The following is a 24,669-nucleotide window of genomic DNA, read 5'->3' as shown; positions in this document are numbered from 1 at the left end:
TAAGCTGCAGCACACCTGACAGAGGCACATGACTAGCAGGGAGGAAATTTGCCAAATCAGGTTAACAGACTTTTCACAGTAGGAAAATGATGGTGTTACATAGGAGCTGTGGATTCAGCTAGCTGGGCATGGTTTCCCCTTCACAGACTCGTTGCTTGCTTTTTTTCCCCACCTTTACCCATTTCTCTTATTGGCATAAAGAGACATAATCACACTTTCCTAGGGAAATTAGCACAGTTAGCTATTATGATCCACCATATTGTATTTCCCATTCCTAAAACCACACCATATGGTTCAAAGAGTGTGAACTGACTTTATTAGCAAATAATTATAAAGAATATATGAACTGAATCAGTGCCATTCCAGAGCCGCAACCCCTTAATGATTAAAGCAACAGCAATAAATGGGTGCAGATGGGATGTTTCAACTTTTTTTTCTGCTTTTAATGAACACACTGCAAAAGACATTTGTGACTACACAGGAAAGCTGGACTCAGGTGCTACCAACATTTGAGTCTCTTATGTTATACTGACGACCAGATGTTCCCTTCTGTGCTTACTCGCAAAGGGCAGCACAGTGTTTACTGAACACGAGATCTATTCCCAAGTAAGCTGAAAAAGTGGGGCCTTCACTTGAAGAAGAAAAAAAAAGAAGCCTCTGAGCTTCTGATTTAATGAACAGATTAATAAAGCAGTTTAAAATCAGCACTGCTACCCCAATTATGCCCTTTACGTGCCTTTAGCTGGCGCGCTACAATCGACGGAGTAGCGTGGTCTGGCAAAGCAAGGTCAGAATGGGGTATGCTCTGCCTTATGCTGTGACCCTTTGGCTCAAACAGCTCAGTCTCATTGCTATGCACCACTGATCTTTTCACTGAATGAGAGAATAAATGAGAGAAAATGAAGAGCGGGGGGACAGAGAGAACAGCACCGCAAGAGTTGAAGCAGTAACAGAGTCGGTTGAAAGAGAGTAAAGGAATGTTTATATGGAGCGATCATCTGTCGATCTAATCTAGGCCATTAACAGAGTTACATATTCTAATCAGATACACTTAGCATGCAAGACAACAAGGCTGCTGAAAAGATCAATGCAGGAGAATGTGACCAGTGCCGCCTTGACTGGACTTCTGATAAGATCAGTGCACAGGTATATTTGCCTAAAGGCTTTTCCAAGTAAATGTCTTCTTTTAATTATGCCCACTGATGCGTTGGGTAGAATACCTAAGTGAATTTGCACAGCTGAGTGACGCAGCGCATGGCTGGCGTACAACATTTGTTCAAAGGGGAGAGCAGGGGCCCGATGTTTGCTGTGGTCCTGATGCTCCACGCAATGGTATTAATGATGTCAGAGTAACAATGTTGTACTTGGCACAGCTGATAATAGCAGATGGCTGCTGAAAGTTAATAACCACTAGAACGACAAGAAGGTCAACCAGTGTTTGTTCTACGCAGACCCACATTTAAATCAAGATTTAATCACCTTTCTCCACAGCGTAAGTCAGCACACTAAAATATGAATGGATCTGGACACAATCTCACTAAACTGTTTGAATGACTGGCGGGGCAAATAAACTGGATGTTGCCAGAATGAAATTAATCTTATGTGACTTAGTTTAGTTATTATAAACGTGAAGACGTGAAGAGCAGGGACTTTGAACTTACCTGACTATTTGTTCAGAGACAGGCTTGTTTTGAAACTTGGCAGGCAGGTCCAGAATGGGTTTCACTGTGAAACACTGGATGTCTTAAGCAGAAACATCAAGGAAATAAATGAAACTGCTGTACGCACATCAATAAAATGAAGTTACTTAGGAGCTGGTGGCTATTAAATATTATAGTTAATACTGCAGTAATTTATATTTGGCAGTATAGCTCTTTTCTAAGACTTCAGGAAGAAACTCATTATACAGCACATACATCAATGACAATGGCTATGATGTTTATTAAGTCAGAAATAGCATGAAATGGAGGAGCTACTATGTGCAGGCTAATAAAGCTTAAAGAGCATGGCCCGAGTTATCAGCTAGTATAAGCTGACACTGAGATCAGATGATCTGTCAGCACGCTGACAATTTGTTTAAATGTATTGCAACTGGAAAAAAAATGATATTGTAATGACAGTGTGATTATTAATCTTCATGACTGACAAATACAGTTATGTGAAAAAAAGCTTTCACAGGATTCTTTGGAGTCCTGTGAAAAAATGAAGTACACGAATACAGTAGCTCACAGAAACACATTTAATAGCAACAACTTAAAGTAATTGTTTTCTATATGACTTCATCAGTCTCACACACCATTGTGGAGGAATTCTGGCTCACTCTTTTGCTTAAAAGAGCTGCGCATTCCCTTATGTGCAGCTCTTTTAAGGTCTCGCCATGGCATTTCAATCGAGTTGAGGTCTGGACTTTGACTTGACCGTTGCAACCCCTGGATTCTTTTCCTTTTCAGCTATTCTGTTGCAGATTCGCTGCTGTGCTTGGGATCACTGTTCTGTTGCGTGAGCTAAACTTGGCCAACCTTTAGCTGTTGGACAGATGGCCTCACATTTGAGTATGCAGAGTAGTTCATGGCTAACTCATTGAGTGCAAGGCATTTTGGTCTCTGCCAAACGTGGTGCTGTGTGTTATAGGTGAACATCTCCACTCTGATCTCATCTGTCCAAAGGACACTTTTCCAGAAGTCTTGTGATTTGTTCAGGTGCAACTTTTCAAACCTAAGGCATGCTGCCATTTTATTTTTAGAGAGAAGAGGCTTTCTCCTGGCAACACTTCCAAACAAGACATGCTTGTTTAGTCTTTCTATAATTGTACTGTCATTAAACATGCTGTTTAACATGAGGCCTGTAGATTCTGAGATGTAGCTCAGATTTTTTTCAATTTCTCCAAGCATTGTCGGACACTGGGGTCAATTTGCCTAGATTTTCCACTCCTTTCCACTGGGAAGGTTGTGGCATTGAGTTAACGCAAATCTCCAGACCAGCAAACTGCTGCTTTTATAGAGGTGCTCACACTCACTGATCATCAGTTAATTAAGTGTATTTGATTAACAACTCCTGGCTACCCTCTAAATTCATATGGAGGCAGTAAGGGTGTAGTTTCTTTTTCACATGACTGTAAGTACTTCATGCTTCAGCCTAATTTCTCATCCACTTTATTAGGGGTGACGTCAAGAAGTGCTGAAAAGAACAGAGTCTTTACTTAAACGCTAAGAAAAGACAGAGTTCCTGTGTAAGTATGTAACCATTCTGAAGAATGTAAAACAATCTATCCTATATCCAGTTATTTTGTGCAGTGACATCCTTTAAACATGGTGGCTGCACTAAAAAGATGAAAAACAACAAGATTAAAATCTCACCTAAAGTGAAACAAATACATAAAAATACCAAAAATTAAAATTCACTGTGAATCATTCTTAGGATACACTGTCCAGAGGAAGACTTTGTGTCCTCGCTGGGCGGTGTTGTCGTCTTCATCTTCTCAGCATTGGGAAACTGTGTCAGGAGACGTGCTTCGAAGTCTTCTCGCCGCTCGTACTCCTTCCCACGGTAAATGAACATTTTGTTCTGAAGGACACAGAAGAAGACAGTCAAAACTTAAATATCTTCATGAATGCATAATTTACATTTACATTTGCAATATATATGTATGAGGTACACCACTTCCTGAATATGAATATATATTTAAAGTACACATACTAACAGTACACAAACAGTATGCATAGACCATAGTAAAATCTGACATGAGGCACTGACATATGCACGTGAAACTGCCCATTCAAATTGCCATCGTGTGGAACAGGATGATTGCAGTTTGCAGCTGTCTCGAGAGCTGCTCAACATGAGTGAGTGACTGAAGCCACAGAGTATAGCTCATCCCCCTCCCCTGAAAAAACCCCCCAAAACAAACAAAACAAAACATTAAAAATGCATTTCTATTCTTTATTGGAACTATGTGCACCCTTTTTAATTTCAGTCTAGTGTGAGAGTCTCAATTCCCCCCAGAATGGTGCAGAGTCAACAGCAGCAGAAAACAACAGCTCAAAACTCGACGCTTCTCTTCCTTTGGTTCTATGAAGAAAATTAGTGGACCTGGTGAATAGCTATCGATAAAAGCAAAGAACTCATACAGAGATGCTTTTCATTTATTAGCAAGATAAACTGCAGGAATGATAAATGTCTAGGGCCATTTTCAAATTTGCTTTGACTGCTAAGTTGACAAAAGAACATTGATTTTCAGAGCCATTCCTCATTTTCCAGACACATCTGTTCTGGCAACTCGTGGTGGCCTAAAACCCAAGACAATTTAAGTTGTTTTTTTTTACTTTAATTTGTCACCCGTCTGCATTCCTCTAGACCATTAATATCTGAAAGAGGACAGCTAGTCCTTTCTCCAGCACTGCATATTGTTTGCTTATTCATAAGACAGCAGCTTCACATTACGCTTGTTGAGCATTCAGGTCGTGTGAACAGCCATCTCAATGTCATAATTCTCATTTTGATTACCCTCAGACCTGCACCGGCTAGTTCTGGAAAAGAAAACCACTTTCAGTGAAATAATGACTCACACAGAAACGGTCTTTCTTTCTTGGTAGTGGGTAAAAAAGCAAACAGTCAAGTGACAAAGCAGCAACAGGTCACATAATTATAATGCCATAAACTTGAAATAAAGTTCATGTTGTCAGGATGTAAGCTCTTTAATTAAGGTTGAAACAAGTAGACACACAAAAGGGAAACTTTATATCACACGCTCTTAGCATTGTTGATTTACAAGGAAAATCTAAAGGAAATGGATGGATGCGTCCTCTGGATCTACTACACAGACAAGGTTTGACTTATAGACTTACAATCTGAAGAAAAGGTCATCTTGTTTTATTCCAAAACTAAAATAAATTATAAGAGAAGAGTGCACAGAGTGCGCCTAAAAATGCAAGAGCCAGAAACGTTCCTTCAGCTGCCTGAATGTGCTCAGGGGTCTGTCTGAGGAGCATTTTGACTGATAGAACATGACAGCTCATATCAGAGTGTCTCCGAATGTGGAGTCTTAGGATACATATTTCAAACTAACTCTCACACCCTCAACCACTCCACAAGCTGAGCTGTCACAGGGAACTTAATACAGGGATTAAGTAAAGTTTACGATTGATGGGAAGAGAAAGGAGATGGGAATAAATACGCCAACAGCATGTAAAGTGAGCGAAACAATTGTTAGTATTTCATACAGATTTTGTCTAAGATAACCTTTAATGCACATGAAAGCTGAAAGGAACTCAGGATTTTTTTTTATAGGGCAAATAAATGCAACACAAACTTTCAGTCATGCTTCAAAGCTTCCTGGAAAGGTAATTTTCAAGCTTCAAAATACAACTTAAGGTAAATATTCTGTCCTTGACCTTTTTTTGTACAATATACTGTGTTTATAAACTGTAATACAGACAGTTAAATTACATAGTATTAATATATTAATATATAGTATTGATGAAAACAAACTACAACTGTAGTCCCCCCCCCCCAACACATAGATAACCAGAGTCAATGATCTAGTTGCGTCTGATGTTTTAAAACAATTCACCTTATCTGGAGAATTTTACAAGTACCACGCCCAGTATCTAACTATATTAATTAATAAATCATAAGCAGTTAAGTACTAAGTACTGTTGTATAAAATCAATTTGTATAAAGGGGATGGGAGGGAGCATAAAAAATGTCTTTATTAGAGAACTGATTATTTTGCGCATGGTCATGACTTTTCCTTGAGGACACTGCAGGGCCGCAACAAACAGCAATATGAGGCATGGGGTCTGCCATATCATACTGTCCACCTTAAGACCAGTACAAATTATTACGTGATATACAAGTGTCATATCAGGATATTATTGATATGCAATGCCATATGGCCACAAAATACTTTGCAAGTTTATAATGTGACAATATTGTGCAGCTCCTGAAAAGTTGCAAACTTAAGTTATTTTAGTTACTGTTAAACTAAAGTGTTAAGCAGCTACGTTATGTTTTTACTTCAAATTTCCAAGGAAAACACCACCTAGGCAACTTTTGTGGTTACATCTGACTTATGCTGTGTCACTGTATACATTGCTATGTCACTACTATTGCACTGTAATTTTGCTGCTTCTGCCACGTTATGGTAATAGAGTCACACTTTAAATTAGGCGGTCTATCATCAATGACAGAAGCTCATTGGAAGAGAAGGATTGAAAATGACATTAATTTTGTCTGCACTAATAAATGCTGCTGCCTGCAAGCTGCACTCATCTATTGCTGTTCATTTTTTTTTCTATATTGTCATAAATATCGTCATCGCCAATTTCCTTGACACATGGTGATATAATTTTAAGGCTATTTTGCCAAACCCTACTGAAAACCTTCTTAACTATATTTATCCATTCCCTATGTACCCACAAAGATGTCATTTGACATAAATATTAAGTATATCAAGATGGGCTACAAACTGACTCCTTATAAGAGAACAATATCAAAGACATATTAGCATTCAAAATGCCTGAAATCTTTTTGGCTTCATTTCTGATACTTCATGTGGAAAAATAAGTTGAGCTACGACAGAAGCTAGTTTTTAGGGGGTTATGTAACTACGACTAGCTTGTAAACTCTTTTGTATCTAATGTATCACAAAGAATGCTCCATTTAAAAAAAAAAAAAAGATGAAAGAATAAAAATGTAAGTTACGTAAGTCCAGGTTTTTATAGGCGGTCAGAAATATACTATCTCTGGTTATTTCAGGTAAGGTCAAACACATGAAAGAAAGAATTTAAATAAAAAAAGAGAGAAAAAGGAGCTCCAAGCTATCCTCAAAGGGTCTTTAAACAGCCTGTTAGATTAGGCCAGTGCAGCTTGCCCTGTCTATAATGGAGTTTCTGCCCTACGAGATGAAAGGGGCTGGGGCGGGGGGGGGGGGGGGGGGGGGGGGGCACACAGAGATCGGAAAGTAGCCAAAACCCTGGTGAAATGACTGTTCTTCATAATAGAATGAAAAAGGTATGATCAGGGATCACACTTTAAAAAACTGGAGTTTTATATTATCTTATTCCACAAGGACTTTCAGGCCATTTAGTGTGGTGATTGTGTAATAAAACACCCTTCAGTAAAGATGCCAGATGACAGCCTGACAAACAGCAGTAACAGGGCATACATTAAAATGAAATTTAGTCAGTACTGTTATTTTTCAAATAAAAATCTCTGGCTTAACATTACACTCACTGTGGCACAGCAACACAAAGTCTAAGATTAAATTTAAAATTTTTACATTTTTCAGAAAGAGAAATAAAACAAGAGGTCAGATATGCATCGAGCAGCATCTCAGACACAGTAGCAGAGATACGAACCACCAAAACAGCCGGGAGATTTAGAGGAGGAAAAAAAAAAAAAAAGATCAATTCAGGTTAAGCAGCCTGCATTACATTTTGTTGTGCAGGTGGTAATGAAACACCTTGAGAGGAAGTTTACCAGAACACAATTTTCCCGACACTGTGATGCTCACACTGTCTGGAAAATGGTGTTCCGCTGAAGTTCGGCAAATGGACTTAAATGCTTTGTTTGCCGTGTGATCGGCCTTTTGATTAGTACAAGCAAGAGTGGCTTTGCTCTTGTGGCCATTCTTCCAAGCTCTGCTGTTTTTACAACCATTCCTGGCAACTGCAGATTCAGGCAAAGATTTCGAGTAGATCCATTACACAGCTTATGCTAAAAACAGGCAGGGATTAACACCGAGGAAAAGGGATCCACAATGCTTGAAAGAGATAGATGTAGAAATTGATGTAGTCATTCTTTTTTTTTTTTTTAACATCGCTTTCATATTTTTCTTAGGTCTCTGCCTTTTTCTAAGAGAAATATTCCACTTTCCCACACTGAAGGGGATCCACTCAGTGCATAATTCTGATCTACTCTACAACCCACACATTGAACAGCTGCCTGTGATTCAGAGTTTGTCTCAGTCAGTGAAGTGAAAACCAGACTAGGTGGGGTTTTGAACAAGTGAGACCCGCCACAACAAAACAATATTCGTGGTAGAGAGAGATGTGTGTGAAGCATGTATGTATTGCATGCTGAGGCTGAGAACCAAGCATGCACTGTAAATCTATTGATTATCTTTTTTTGACAAGTGGCTCACCTCGCCCAGTGCTTACTCTTGTGGAAAATGTATGTTAATGTATATACTCACACGTAGGAAGGAGGGGAACCCAATGCCATAATATCCTACAGCAAAGTAGTCTGGTTTAGGCCGGATGACCTTCACTATGTTCTCATAGAACTGGGCCTGTTTCCGCTGTTGAGAGATACAAAGGTAAATTTAAGAAGCACGGACAGGACTGACACTAATTTTCCTTGAAAATTTTATGGATGTAGTTTTGTTTTATTTTGAATTGGTGACACATTTCTCCCTTATCCTGTGTTTGTTTCATATGAAAAACTGATTACAATCTATATTAGACATAATGCAGCCTTCTTTCTCTTTCTTAAAAAAAAAAAAAGAAGTAGATAACCCGTCTGCATCTGTGTTACTGCAGTAGCGATAGTCCATACACACTGTGTGTAGTTATCAGACAAACTATATTCCTCAGGATCAACTTTACTTATAATAGCAGCTAGAAGAGATTGGCTAGTGCCTGACTTGAAGCAGTTCCCTGTGCCATTTAGTGATCCAGCCATGGGGCTATTCACAAGTCCAGCATGAGTCACTCATTTCATGAAGTGCTCATAAAACCTTCCTAATCTTCAACATGTAACTTCTATTCAGTCCCAGTCAAGTTTCAGTCTTCTTTAACCTGACCACATCTTTGAGCTCTTGACCACTTCTGGACAGAGGTTGCAGTTCTTGGAATACCATTAGAGAGGGTTTCTGATACTTCCCATTTAAATTTTAAAAATTCTCTTCTCCCAATTGTTTTTTTTGTGATAAAACAGATGACCAATGGTCAAAACACACATTTCATGTAACATTTTAATCACTTTAGAGTGCATTCTACTTTGTTGCTGTTAAATATCAGCTGAAAATTATTAAATCATTAAGCATGCATATGTATAAGGTCAGTATACTCACCGAATGATTTTGCATGCAATGTAGTATTAATATATTAGAGTTTACAACATTAAAGTGAAGCCAGCCAACAAAGCATTTTATTACTTACCAAGGATGCACTGAGCTGCTCAAAGTCAAACATTTCATTCTCGTACTGCTCAGCCAGTTCCTTCCCCAAAATGATCGCCTCCTCCCACATCTAAAGAATACACAGATACAAACTGAGGTAAAGCATTCATTTGGTGTTGGCTAGTCTCTTCCAGACATTAGTATCAAGGTATTTAAAAAAAAAAAAAAATACATCCCTTCAATTCATTCAATTTTTTTTTGTTTTTATTTCTCTAACATGAAAATACATACACCATCCTTTAAGAGGCAGAAAGTGCATCAATACGCACTTTTCCTTGACTCTGTACAGCTGACTGTGTCACAGACAGATGTGAACCACTCAAACATGTTGAAAAGCTTCTAAGTGGCTTTCTGACAGACTAGATTGGACTGAACTGATATGGGGCAGCCTGGAGGTGGACCAAGTCCAGACTGCTACTCAGATCAGCTTCCCATCAGTGAGAGTGGTGGTGGCAACACCATCTGGGACTGCTTTCTAGATGACACATATGACACCCCTGGAACTGTCCTCAGTTTAAACCCCACTCTCTGGAGCTGATGTATTCTTACAGCCACTGTAACACTTCCTGATCACTCTGGTGGGTTTGTATGTGCATGTTTGTCCACAGCTCTTTCAAACTGTTGTCTCCCTAACCGCATCTTGCTGAGTGACAGTTGGCTGCAGAACCAAAAGTGGCGGCTGCACCCCAACACTCATGACACATGCAAAGCTTTGGGACAGCATCTTTGAGAAGCTCTGGCTTCAGTCCTACAGATCCCATCCAGGCTTAGCTTGCAGGATGAAAAACCCTTTTCTCCTTTGGAACAAATTATAAAGAATACACAAGAATAACACTGTAGCCCTGGTCTGTGTGCAACTGGAAGATTTTTCTGTCTAAGGCAGTAGAGATGGTATTCAAGTCACTGACATGTTATGAGGGAAAAGGAGAAAAAGGAAAGCTGAAGAGAAATGTAAGCTTATAAAAAGGGTTTAAATGGAACAGCATAACACCTGCATGGTGTGTTCTGATACATGCCTTCATCCATAAGAGCACAAACTAAAAGAAGGAAATCATCACTGTATCAATCCCTGTTCTCCAGAAACAGCACATTAAGCTTCCATTCAGCAACTTGTCTTCAAAACCAGCCTTCTCGTGCCAGAAGAGTTATTTAGTAGAGAAGACAATGGCTAAAAATAACATCTCAGGAGTCGAGGAATAATCATTATGTCCACTCTTCTGCATGTGACTGTGAGTAACAGCGTATGGATGACTTACCTTGCCCTTGTCGAAATAATTAATAATCTCCTGGTAGAGGTGGTCCTTAAGCTGTCCTTGAGTGGTGGCTTGGTAGCCGTCTCTCTGTGTCAGGTGGGCTGCACATGGCTCATCTGACCACTACAGAAACAAATTAGCACTAGGGTCAATTCTTTACAATATAATACAGAATAAAAGGGGAAAGTGACAAGAAATCAATTGCTGACTTATATCTGGTGCAAATGGGTTGGATTGATGTGTAGTTCTTTTTATAGCTGCCCTGTAATTTGACAATGCTAGATGGAAACTTGAGCAACTAGGCCATTAAAACAGGCATCAGTATATACTGAATGGTTCATTGATGCAGCATCCCTGTAGCTAATACTTAGTGTTAAAGTGGAACTGTATGCTAATTTTCAACTATATATTTTCATTACTGTGAGTCATGTAAAGCAACAAGAGTATCTTTGCATGACTCACAGTTCAAAATAATCCTATTTATCTTATACTGTGATTTGGTGCAGCCACTCAGTTCAAGCTGTTTTCCTTCTTCCCTCCCTTTAAGCCAACTGTCTTCTGATTAGCTGCCCCTCACAAACAGATGTTTTGAACCTCAGGTGGGTGGGGAAGCTGTGCTCACAGCCAGTTCCTGGGAAGAACATATTAAAGAGATCTACTTTCACTTACATCATACAGCGCCAACAGTTTGAAACAGTATCTAGAGCAGTCTGAAGCCTGAGCTTTTGTACATATGCTGACCTGATTATATGAAACTTAGATAAAGAAATGCATAACAGCCCCCCTCAACAAGACCAGTCAGTGATGGGGATATACTCCCATGATTAATGAACATATAAAATAAATGCCAAAGCCAGGATAACATTACACGCCCCATTTCATAACAGAAAACCCTTCAGGAAACAGCAAAACTATTTTTGCCCTCATTTGGAGGCCTTGCCCTGATCTTTTAACCAAATACTTTTAGTCACCCCTGGGTTATTGGCTTCTCTTCATTGGCTCCCTGTTAAATCTAGAATAGAATTTAAAATCCTTCCCCTCACATACAAGGTCTTGAATAATCAGGCCCCATCTTATCTCAAAGACCATATAGTCCCATATCACCCAAACAGAGCACTTCGCTCTCAGACTGCTGGCTTACTTGTGGTTCCTTGGATACTTAAGAGTAGAATGGGAGGCAGAGCCTTCAGCTTTCAGGCGCCTCTTCTGTGGAACCAGCTCCCAGCTTGGATTCAGGAGACAGACACCCTCTCTATTTTTAAGATTAGGCTTAAAATTTTCCTTTTTTAACAAAAGCTTATAGTTAGGGCTGGATCAGGTGACCCTGAACCACCCCTTAGTTATGCTGCTATAGGCCTAGGCTGCTGGGGGGTTCCCATAATGCACTGTTTCTTTTCATTCACCTTATTTACTTTGTTTATACTCCACTCTGCATTTAATCATTAATTGTTATTAATCTCTGGCTCTCTTCCACAGCATGTCTTTTGTCCTGTCTCTCCCCTGAGCCCAACCGGTCGCGGCAGATGACTGCCCCTCCCTGAGCCTGGGTCTATATATTTATCTAGAAATTTGGGATTCCCCAGTTTCTCACTATCTAGCTGCCACCACCTGTTCAGTGACCTACGTCAGTTGCTAGATATGGAAAATCCCCACTTTTTCCATTTCAGTCAATAATGGTCAAGTAGGTATAGCCAATCACACACACAATATGATCACATGATTAGGCTAAGCCAATCAGGCATGAGAAAGAGGCTGCATATCATTAGTATATATTATCATAGCAGTAGGAGCCTGAAATCCTCCATGTTGTTTAATCTACACTTCAGATGACTACAGCCAAAGTGTACAAAGGGTAATAAATATCCAGAAATTGGAATATCGTGTTGCACATCTTGGAAGAGTAAAGAACAGATATGCAAAATTTCATGGCTCAACTCCTTGTAGTTTTGGAGTCTATAGGCTGGAAAGGTAAAACCTCACGGGCAGACAGGAGGATAGATGGACAAATGGATGGAAGGACAGATGACGGACATATGAATATTGTGTTGCACATCTTCGAGGGGTAAAGAACACCACTGCCAAATTTCACGGCTCAAGTCCTTGTGGTTTTGGACTCAATAGACGATATCCTCCTGCTTTATTTTGCGTGGGAGGATAAAAAGTATTTAGCACAAGACTCTCCAAATTATTGCACCACTGGAAGAAAATACAGTGACGTGGAGCTACCAAGGGTAGAAACGAGCTTTGCTGTTGCTACCAGTGTATAAACACTAGATATAATGGAGTCACTCTGTTACTTAATCTTAAGTACAAAAGCTTTTTCATTTTTAAACAATGACAGACACAGAAAATTATGCAAAAAACCCCTACAAGAATCCAAGAGTATTCTTTTGTGCTTATTGTTGACACACTATAGAGACTAATAAGGTTTTTGATGGGCTATAGCATCTTGGCAGAAAGACAGACAACCTGATTGGCCTCTGTATACAGCTAGAGTAATCCTATGTGTCTGTCAGGGCTGATTCATTACTGGCCAATTTTAATTGGGATTCTCTGGTGTTGTGAATAACCTGAAGTATTAAGATCTCTGACCAAGTTTTTTTGCGATGGCCACATTTGAATAGCAAAGCTGCAAAATTTGCATAGTCTTCACAGGCAGTGGATGAAAAATTTATTGCACCACATATTGTTGGGAAGACTTGGCTTAGGTTATTGATTCCTTTAGTGCTGGACTACAGCATTTTTTAATGGTAAAAAGGGTCCCTGGTAATTCATGGATGGCCAGTGACCCTGCATTGACAAAACCTAAGTGCTGATATATCTCTGACAATGAAGAAAATGTTGTGAATTCATCAATGTTATACTGCTGCAGGTGCTCTACTGGGGAACTAATTATAGCCAGTTTTACTCTATAAATGCTGGTGGATACAGAATTATATATAAATCATTCATTCTCAGGAGTTTGCAAGTTCTCCCTCTACCTGCGTAGGTTCTATCTGGGTACTACAGCTTCCCCATGCAGTCCAAAGACATGCATGCTAGATTAACTGCTGAAGTGGCCATAGGTGTGAATGTGAGTGTGAATGGTTGTCTGTCTCTCTGATGGACTGGTGACCTGCCTAGGGTGTACCCCACCTCTCACCCTAAGACAGTGGGGATAGGCTCCAGCCCCCCACAACCCTAATGGATAGGTGGCTGGATGGCATTCATTCTCATTCATTGTTTACATGTACCTCAATGTCAATACCAAAGGACAGTTGATTAAATAACCAATTTCCAAATCATGACATTGAAGCCCTCTTTGAAGGTATGCTACAACCAGAAAGACACAGATGGTTGTAAATGAGCAGAATCAGAAAAAAACAAAAACAAAAACCTACTAATAATAAATAACTCATGCAAATGCTACTGTGACTGCTGACTGAGGAAAATGTGATTTAGTCACAGCCTGCTCTTCCCTGTCGGGACCTGCACAAAGACTGAAGCAGCCAGCTATTTATGCAAAAACAGATGAGATGTTGGATGCAACCATTTTGGATAAAAGGCAGAGAGGAACAAATTCAAATTTAGGGTGTACCAAACCCCAACTGGGAATAGATGCTGCAGTTCTTTGTAGGAGGAGTTTTGCAAGTGGATGTGGTGTATTTTTGGTAAGAGATAGAAACTTTCAAGGCTGAGAGCATGACTACATTAACAAAAAGGTATGAACATAAAAGAAATGGTTCTGGATAATCTATAAATATTTATGCATTGAATTTAAATTTTCATACAATAAAGTGCGGCAGAAACCTGCCCCTTTTCCACCTTTAAGCAGAGATGTTGTGATTAACAGTAGTCTCTTTTGCTGTCTTTGTCAGCTGGGAAAGTACACACTTATCTTGAAGACCCAAGGTGGCTGAAGCTACTGTTTCCTCTGTTTTAAAATACAATGTACTAATTTTCATCTGCAGTCTCAGGCAGGTTGATGACATATTAAATTAATCAACAAAACCAAACATACAAAGGCATGTGACCATAATTAAAAGGCAAAATGTGTAAAATAAAACACATACCCAGATAACATATTAAAACATTAAAATCAGTTATATAAACTCACAAAGAAAAAAAAATAGTGACACTACTTCAAATAATGACAACATGTTTGATTATTCAATAACCACTGTTGTACAGATTTTGGAGAGAGCACTTCAACGTTTATTTGATGTTGGCCTTGTGCATGGGTACCTTGAGCAGTTTTGCATGTAGAAGCAGAGTGTAGGCAGCCTCAGTGTAGTTGTCGCACTCTTTATGGAGGTCACACAGCTTGTAAAGGTACCTGGCAGTAAAAAAAAGCAATAATTTATGGGTCATGACTAGTTGGGCCTTTCACACATAGGGTTAACTCTGCTAGACGGATATGTCTTGACAGCGTCTTGTAGCTCAAATACCACTCGAAAAACGGATGGAAAACTCTAACAGGTAAGACTGTGGAATTGGAAGCGCATTTTATCCAAATGAATATTTTTTTTAATGCTGAATCTCTGAAGACAAACTGTATTTAATTTTGCTCAACTAAGACTCCTTATTATAGCTATGTTGTAGTGTTTAAAATGCCTCATATGGACAAAAAAAAAGTCTTCAAATTTGAACCTGCTTAACAGGCAGAAAGCGAGACTGGGTCTTACCTGATGTACATTTCCTCTCTGTCTATCTCCTTGTAAAAGTTCTACAACATGGAAAGAGACATGGTATTAAAACAGGATTAAAAGACATTGCAGATTTCCACTGAGAACATTGCTTGCATTCTGTTTACAGAGTTTCAGTATACTATGCTATCGATACCTTATGTTAAGAAGCCACTGAATTGTGGCTCACTTTAAATTGTTTTAAAAAGACAATATTAAAAAAGTCCAAAAAAAAAAAAACAGTACTGACTTGCAGCAGGCACACCAAGTATCTCGCAAGCTGACTGACATTGCGGTATTCACTGTCAAACTCTCAGTGAAACTGAAGTTATTTAAAGTGCAGGCTTGCTCAGATAAAATGTGAAATATAGGCCATATGCCTCTAGTCTTTTCAATGCACGTAGTCATGTGAGATAAAAGTGACATTTTGGTGCTTCCAGATGAAATGTCACTTCACAGAACAGGTGGTTTAGATGAACTGCTCTGTGATAACATTTTAATGCATTGATATGTCGAGATGGTTGTTGCTGTTTTCTGTAATGTGCTTCTACATCATTATGGTCTTTTTATTGGCAACAATAATCTAGGACAGACAACTAGGCATTGATAACACAATTAGCAGTATTGTGATTTATACAGTTCATGTGTATCAGTTCACGCGGGTGTGTGTGTGTTTAATCTAATTATGTATGTATCGCCAACACTGGGCTTTGGTATATTCAGCATTGAAAGACATCTTACAAGCACGTTGACAGTGCAGCTCATGCGGTTCTCCTTGTTCTCGTCATGCATGATGGTCCTGTAGTCCAGCAGCCTCTCCAGCAAACGCACAACCAGAGTGACGAAATTCTCACCCGTCCTGGCCAGGTACTTGTGTTTCCTGCAGTGCTCCAGTAAACTGGTGTTTATGTTATGAGGTGGGTTGGAGTGGTGAAGCGCAGGGGTGTTTTGTGTGGATATAGAGGGAGAGCAGGAGAGAATCAACAGGGACAGAGGAAAACAAATGTGAAGCATGTATGACAACGGTTTTTGAGAGGTTAAAATATCAAACTTCCACTGCGAAGGATTTTTTTGCACAATAAAACATGATATCTGCCCTGAAAGCAGATATCATGTAGGCAAGCTGTGATGGCAAGTTGTGTGATCATCAGCACACTGTGATTATTTTGAGAAGTGCTATGTTGCAATTAGAATTATCTAACTTGTGAGATGCTCAGGCATAATCCTGCCCATTAATCAGCACTTACATTTTCTGAAAGAGAACTTTGTACTGTTCGTCTCCGCGGCCCCCCTCCACCTCGTGATCCAGCTTGGTGATGATCTCGTTCTCAAACTGCAATTAGACAGAGCAGGCGTAAATAATCAGTGCAGCAAATTTTTCAATTCATTAACGCCATCTCCCTGTTGCTCCCTCTCTCTCTCCATCAAGGCTTGGTGGAGGGAGTTGCTGCTTCAACTTAAATTGTCCCTTTTTTTGCAATGGATCTGGTATTTTCTGTTCATTATTCAAGGTTTTCTTTATCTATTTAAATTTTATTAGGACACAGAAGAAAGCTGCATCGTGAGACACCTTCCCTGTATTTTTCTCTGTAGCTGCTGTATCTGCTGACAGTGATACATGGATCTATTTTTCCAATATTTGTATGTAGCAGCTGTATAAAAAAAATAAGATTTTATTCTGCTGGAACAAACCTTTTTTCACTGACTTTTTGATGTAGCTGTGTCTTGGACCGACACAAGTACAGAAAAGGAGAGTGTAGCCAAGTAAGAAAATATATAAATGCTGTTCTCTAGTAAGCCAAAGATTTACGACACACAGAAAGACAAGAAAACATACCAGTTCTCTGAATTGTGATCAATTACTTGACCCTTCTTTAGGAGTCAGACCAAAAAAGTAATTGATCACAACTCACTGAAGAAAGTTATAAGAAAGCAGCAATTACCCTAAATGAGCCAGCTCCTGACAGAAGATATAAACAACAATGCTCTACCCACATTCACCACAGAAAGACTGTACAACCAGTGCTACGGTTTTCACAAGACGACAATGGTCAGCAAGCAGATATTTGGAAGCTGTTGTGCTTCTTTACTATTTGATAGAAGTAAAGTACACATCACATATTTTGGAAGCTCTCACAAACATCCCAAAGCTGAAAACAGCCTGTGAAATTTTATGACAGAACAGCTGCAACCAAATGGATTTCCTCATGCAGAAAGGCTTAATTTTGGATTGTAACGAGGCATAACATTAAGTTCCACTTACCGTGGCTGTTGATAATCGTAGCACAACAAAATGAGATTTGCAGAATTACAAGTAAGCTGTGGGCTACACAACTTTTTCCTTACTTTTGTTCTTTTTAATCCTTTATTGTTTCACTTCAGGGATGCCATGTAAAATATAAGGAAAATTGGTATGTAATTATTTACTAATCAATTAAATCTTTCAGAACTAAAGATGGGAGGTGTGCACTACACAGCGACGCATTGTGTGAGTAGATGCTTTAACAATCTCTATGGAATGGTATGGGGGATGCTTTACTGGTGACACTGTTGGCAATTTATTCAAAATCCAAGGCACACTTATCCAGCATGGCTACCACAGCATTCTGCAGCGACACGCCATCCCGTCTGGTTTGTGCTTAGTGGGACAATCATTTGTTCTTCCACATGACAATGACCCTAAACACACCTCCAGGCTATTTGACCAAGAAAGGGTGATAGAGTGTTACGTCAGATGACCTGGCCTCCACAATCACCTGATCTAAACTCAGTTGAGATGTTTGAGATGAGTTGGACTGCAGAACGAAGGCAAAGCAGCCAAAAAGTGCTCAGCACCCCTGGGAACTCCTTCAAGACTGTTGGCAAACCATTTCAGGTGATTACCTCACGAGGCTCATTGAGAGAATGCCAAGAGTGTGCAAAGCTCTAATCAAAGCAAGAATCTAAAATCTAAAACATATTTTGGTTTGTTTAACACTCTTGAGTTTACTACAGGTGTTTTTTCATAGTCTGGATGACTTCAGTATTAATTTACAATGTAGGAAAAAAAAAACAAAAGCACTGAATGAGAAGGTGTGTCCAAACTTTTGACTGGTACTGTATATACACAGGTGTGTGCGTGCGTGTGTGTGTGTGTACGGAAACGGTTCTACGATGAAGTTGATGCTACGTGAGTATATACTGCATATACACACTCATGGGCCAAGTGATTAGGGACACCTGTTCAACTGACTGTTGATGCAAATATCTAATCAGCCAGTTGGCACCAACTCAAACATTTAGGCATGTAGACATAGGCAAGACCATCTCTAGGGTTTTTCAGAATGGACTCGAAAAGAGAAAATGTCCAGTTAGCAGCAATTCTCTGGGTGAAAACACCTTGTTGATGGCAGAGGTCAGAGGAATGGACAGACTGCTCCGAGCTGATAGGAAGGCAACAGTAACTCAAATAGCCACTTAGAACCAAGCATCTCTGAACACAAACTGCCAGACCTTGAAGCAGATGGGCTAGCACAGCAGAAGACCACACCGGGTGCAACGCTTGTTAGCTAAGAACAGGAAACTGAGGTTACATTTCACACAGGCTCACCAAAACTGGTCTGATGAGTCTCAATTTCTGCTGAAACATTTGAATGGTGGGGTCAGAATTATGTATAATCAACATTAAAGCATGGATCAATCCTGCCTTGTATCAATGGTTCAGGCTGCTGCTGGTGGTGGACTGGTGTGAGGGATATTTTCTTGACACATTTTAGGCCCCTTAGTATCAACTGAGCATTTTTTAAATGCTACAGCCTACTTGAGTATTGTTATTGCCCATGTTCATTACTTTATGACCACAGTGTACCCATCAACACACTATGGCATGAAAATCAGATAATCTCAAACTGGTTTCTTGAACATGACATTGACTTATTTGTACTAAAATGACCCCCAGAGTCACCAGATCTCAATCCAATAGAACATCTTTGGGATGTTATGGAACAGGAGAGCACCTTGTTGAATCTGTGGCATGAGGAATTAAGGCAACAGGTCTAACCTGGTACTAGCAAGGTGTTTTTAATAAAGCAGCCAGTGAATGTATCATTTTAATCTTGCACATAATCCAAACTTATTTTTTGTAAAGATGAGCTGTATTTCATGTTTCAGGTGACACACCCGTTGGAAGCTGCACGTGAAGTGGAACTCGCACTGCATCATGTCAAAGAAGATGTGGATGGTGGCCTTTCGCAACTCAATCTCAGGAACTAGTGTCATCTCCAGGATGGGACCCACCATCTCAGGAATGAATTTGATCTTGTGTGGCCCTTCGAGAGAAAAAACACAACACATAAGTGTAACCAAACTACACAGTTCATTTACAGAATTTACATTTGAAAGAACAAGTGAAATAAGTGAGGTAACAAGGCATACATAATCCTTAATCCAGATTTAAAAGTACAAATTTAAACACTAAGGAAATCTGTCTTCTTGTATTTAGCAAATCTCCTCTCATCTCATCATTCAAGCAGTAAATAAGTGACAACCAAATACCTTGGATAAAAAAAAAAAAAGCATTGGTATAATAAACCCAGAAAATGAATCAATCTAATCTAGTGGAAAGCTGTAATTAGAGGATCAGATGGTGTGGGTTTCAACGAGATGGTAGGCATAGATGCCAAGATGTTAACACGCCAATCCCCGTATACAACAATCCCATTCCACTGAGATCTGTCTGCTGACTACCTATATTTAGCTGTTGTTAACACATACATTACAGTGCTGACAATTTACTTGGTTGGCAGATAATAAACATAAATTGAGAAAACAATATTCTGATAAGTTTCATTTAAAATTTAATTTCAAGATGTAGAATTTGTTCATAAAAGGAATTTTATTAACTGAAAGTGAAACATTATTAGTGACACACGGAGTGAGCTTAGTTACCGAGATTGTACCACATATCCCGGATTTCAAAGCCAATCTGTCTTCTCATGTCCTGGTACCTGAAACACAAGCAAGGTAAAAAATGCCGCATGAGCTGTTGGAATATCAGGCCATAGAAGAGGTGTGAAGATGTGTTTCTTGATGAATATTTCAACTGCCTAAAGAATTGTTATATGCTCTATATTTAAATGGGTGGGTCATATTTCGTCTGTGTCTGAGCCAAAGTCACTGTAAGGCATGTTTGTCATAGCATGAAAATTTTAACTGAACTGAGAGAAAGATAATGAAGGGGAATAAAACTTGAAAAGACAAAAAAAAATCAGATGTTGAAAAACAGGCCTTCTTTAAAGCTTCCAGGTCAAATTTTTCAAAATCAGTTGTAACAAAGTAAAAAATTTCATAGCCCTACTGAGGGCTTTTTGCTCTGATGGGCTTAGCACAACATAAAGTTATATGTAATATATAGTAAATAGTTTCCTGCTGCCTTCCTGCAGGAAGCTAAATAAATCATGGGAAATGGTTCCTTAAGTCTCTCTCATCTATGTCTGAACGACTCACTTCAAAAGCATAAAATTAGACTGTCATAATGAAATTTATAAGACAGATTCACAGATCAGGGATCATGGTGAGTTAGACTTGTTTTTCCACAGTGTTCTTTGAAATACAAACACACTCTAATGAGATGTTTCCATACAAGTTCACAACATACACAGATGCTGATGGTAAGCTACAGTCTGTCTTCTGCTCTGTGTATGTATTTAAAGACAGAAAGAACAAGGATGATGACACAATGGGAAGCGTTTGATCAAACAATCTTTGCTGGTGCTAGTATTTTTAGGTCGACTTTGTGTGTCAAGTGCCCTTACATACAACAAAGATTTGCAGAAGAAGCTATAAGGATGGCTCTTGCACTGACTCTATGTCTAGCTCATGCGTATTGTGGGTTTATAAGCTGATCAGCTCTGCCATGTCTGGGTCATGAACCAATCTTCATGGCAGCTTGGTGCCTGTCTCCCTGTCTATCATACTGTCCTAGGTCACAGAGAGGACATACAGTGAAGTAGAAAGGACAGAGAAGGAAAGACAAAGCGTGAATGATGGAGACACTAACAAGAGTGGAAACCGCAGGCAGAGGGCCAGAAAGGGTATTCTGAATCCGAATCGCATGAATCAAACTGAGTGGCTCTTGCTCCTTTGACGGACTGAACATTTCACAGGAGAATAAGCCAAGCCTGAAACTGGTTTAAAAAAAAAAAGAAACAAACAAACAAGTTCAGCAGTGTTTTCAGCATTTTGATATCAAACGGTACCTTAAATACTGGTTCTGATGACTTCCCTACAATGCACAGATCAACACAAGTAATTCCTATACTGTGGTTCTATTTGGGAGCAACACAAAACCATCCCAGTCTCTGCTTAACGATCCTGCATGGTTGAACTGTTCAGCCGGTTGTTGGTACGTAAATCTATCTCAGCACCTGTTCTGTGTTGTCACTGTTCTTTTATGTTTAAGCAAGACTCAAGGTTTAATTGTCAAACAGTGCTTGCAAATAATTACAGAGCTCCTTAAGATCCTGTGTAAAACAGAAAAAAATTTGCACACAAGCACATGGGGGCAGCTGTGGCTACATTAGTAGCTCACCACCACCAATTATGATTGAGGTGTGAATGAATAGTGCATGGAATTGTATAGCGCTTTGAGTACCTTGAAAAGCGCTATATAAGTCTAAGGCATTATTATTATTATTATTATTATTATTATTATACAAACTACTGAGTACCATTTTGAGTTGTTGCAGTGAAATTTCGGCATTACGATTGATAATTTTCATTTCCATCAAACGATGTGGCATCCTCTAGTTCCTAAATCATTACTCAGTCCATATCGGTATAGATATCAAGCATGATTTTTCTCCCATTGAGCTCTGATGTGTTCTCCAAGTGTTTATATCATTTTTTTGAGAAGTCTATTTGGACAGAATCCTTAAATGGCATCACCTCTTTATAGCCTGCTTTGGTCAAAATAATTCTCCATAATTAAATGATAGAAATCAAGGATTAATGCTTACAGTTTTGGAAAAGTGATAAAATAAATGTGCATTTTACTGTATCAGGTATTAAATGGTTGACTGTTTTTCCATCTCATTAACACTAGAATATATTTCTGTGCATATCTGTGAATATGACTGCTCACAGCTTGCTTGTGTCAGTCGTAGGAAGTGGGTTTCTGTTTCCACATATGGATGTGCAGATGACTGTGCAGAAGGCATCATGTCCTCATTGGGGCTGAGACAGATGCAGGGTGCTGTTCTGTCACACTCCTGTAGGCAGCGGACAGGCAGCTATGACTGTCAGCTATCAGGCCCTACAACATATACCTGTCAGTCAGGGGCAGAAAGCTCTAGGAGAGTTTAACTAAGAATAACACTTCTGCAGAGGGACAGTAGTGTGTGACTGGGGCTCTTGGCAGTTTGTGTTGTGTAATGCAATTGGGTCAGGGGGCAAAGATCAAGACTGAGAAGAAAAAAGGAAGCCAGCGGATGTGAAGGCATGAGGTGATGAAAACAGAAGAGGTGGTGACTAAAATACAGAGAAACACAGACACAGCAGAACAAAAAAGAAAAAAGAAAGCAAGGAAAAAAAAAAACTAGCAAATTGACAAGCAGAGGCCTGTAAGGGCAGCTCAGCTGTGATCAAAGCCTGAAGCAAAAGGACATGCAAGATATTCACAAAACCTGTCAATATGATGCTCCTTCTCCTCATCACTCAAATGCGGTTATTGTGACAATGACATTGCTGCATGCTCATTTATCCAGCGGTGTATGAGCACGTGTGTCTGCATTTTCATGTTCTTTGCATTAGTGCTGTGATTTCCACTTTACTTTTAAGTATAATTTCACAGTTTATGCCAATTTATTTGTATCAGTTCCCACAACAACACACTCACCTGGCTTAACAAGGATTATACTGAATTCTTAAGGTCAGAAAAATAATTAACCCTTTGTTTTTGGTAACAAAATTTAAAATGTTTTACTGTACACAAAACTGTATGGTACGTCACAGCTGAACAAGAAGGGCAATATTTTTCTCTTCCAAAAGGTTCAGCTAGCTGTGATGTTTGTTTATCAATTCAGTCCTCAGTTGTCTGATGACTTCTTGTTGTCCCATCTAAATTCCTTATCAAGGTTGGAGTTTTCCACGATTTCGCCAAGTATAGTATTATAACCCTAGATGTATATTTAAGATAGATGTAGCCTCTGGATCTGAGAAATGAAGCAAATATATGATTGACTTAATCTTAGATTTTTTCTAATGGTCAAGAGAAAAACCAAAAACAAAAAAGTTTATGGTATCATTGCTAGTTTTAGGCTTTATTTATTTTAAAAAGTCAGGAGAGGGTGGCTCCTCAGGTCTGTTGTATGGAAATTCATTAGAAAATGACCCTGCTTTTTACTTGAGTTATCACCTCAGTAAATATTTTCCTGATGAGTTCATGCTCTAAATTGCTAGTTTTAAGTCTATGACTGACAGGTACAGTATTAGCCTGCAGTATCCTCTCAGATATCACACAGGATTGCAAAAATCCAAGATGGCCACAGCCAAAGTGCACATAGAAATCCACAAGTGAGTAGGTGACGTCAGTGGCTGCGTCTATCTTTGATAATCGTACAGCCTATGATTACAATGGGTGTTGGGAATGATGGACAAACCTAAGAAAATAAGACCCAGACTGTCACAGATATATTTATCCTCCCACTCAGGCCATGCAGACATGTAAGCTTGTTATCTGTGCCTTGGTGGTCTGAGTGTGAGAATGGCATTAGCATTACACAGGCTCCAGTAATGGATCAGAACTTCACAAACAGCACTAGGAGATGTGTGATGCAGGGACAAAAAAAGCCAATGCAAAGTGCTAAAGAGCTGTGCTTCACAAATCTTTGATTTCACCCCTCTGTTCTCTACTTCTGAGCAAGGCACAATAATTGGTATTGCAGGCAGAGCTTACAATTCAGGCACAAGCAGACAAGGGTACAAGATGCAGAGAGGTGCAGGTTAAAAAAAAAAAAAGAAGTGAGCAGTAGGTGGAGGGACAGAGTTGTAAAGACTGTGGAAAAAAAAGACAATTCCTATATAATATTCCTGTATTTTTTTTCGGCTCAGAACAAATCGAGAAAGGCTTGGTGGGGGTGGCTTGGAACATCTTGCTCTGTGTTTGGCTGTTGTGTTGCATAGAACATTGTTTATTATCTGTTGGGAGTTCACCAGGGCCAATAATAAAGCACTGACAAATGAGCAGTCTCCCTGTCAGGCATGAGCCAGCGTGATGTATGTTTTAGTGTCAAAAGCTCCTCCAAATGAAGATGAGAGCCAATATGCTCTATGTCTGCCCAGAAAACATTCACACATTTGGATGCATTATCACAGTTTCTGAGAAACACTAATGTAGATGAATGGCTCTTTGTAGATAAAGGAGCTGGATGAACAGGAAATGAATAGTTCTCTGAATTTATAGCTGAAAGCACAATTAGGCAGATTTTTAGTAGCAGTAAAAGGTCTAAATTTCAAGGATTTAAACATTCAGCCATTTAAAAATTATATATGGTGTAATACATCTCCTTCTCTCCTTTCTCTGTTGAGGGAATAA

At 39.3% G+C, this 24,669-nt stretch overlaps 1 protein-coding gene across 1 annotated transcript in view; it reads right to left on the bottom strand.

Annotated features, from left to right (window-relative positions):
• The window catches only part of dock1 (dedicator of cytokinesis 1), a 203,809-nt gene that overhangs the window by 22,427 nt on the left and 156,713 nt on the right, over positions 1-24,669 (bottom strand). Inside the window, 11 exon segments of the mRNA XM_030754788.1 lie at positions 1,662-1,743; positions 3,423-3,564; positions 8,195-8,299; positions 9,162-9,251; positions 10,438-10,557; positions 14,659-14,749; positions 15,099-15,139; positions 15,840-15,996; positions 16,346-16,431; positions 19,257-19,405; positions 20,025-20,083. Coding sequence (XP_030610648.1) covers positions 1,662-1,743; positions 3,423-3,564; positions 8,195-8,299; positions 9,162-9,251; positions 10,438-10,557; positions 14,659-14,749; positions 15,099-15,139; positions 15,840-15,996; positions 16,346-16,431; positions 19,257-19,405; positions 20,025-20,083 — 1,122 coding nt within the window.

Source organism: Archocentrus centrarchus, chromosome 19 (assembly GCF_007364275.1).
Source record: "Archocentrus centrarchus isolate MPI-CPG fArcCen1 chromosome 19, fArcCen1, whole genome shotgun sequence".
NCBI classification, from domain to species: domain Eukaryota; kingdom Metazoa; phylum Chordata; class Actinopteri; order Cichliformes; family Cichlidae; genus Archocentrus; species Archocentrus centrarchus.
Note: the sequence above shows the minus strand (reverse complement) of the source record. Positions and strands in the feature narration are given on the sequence as shown.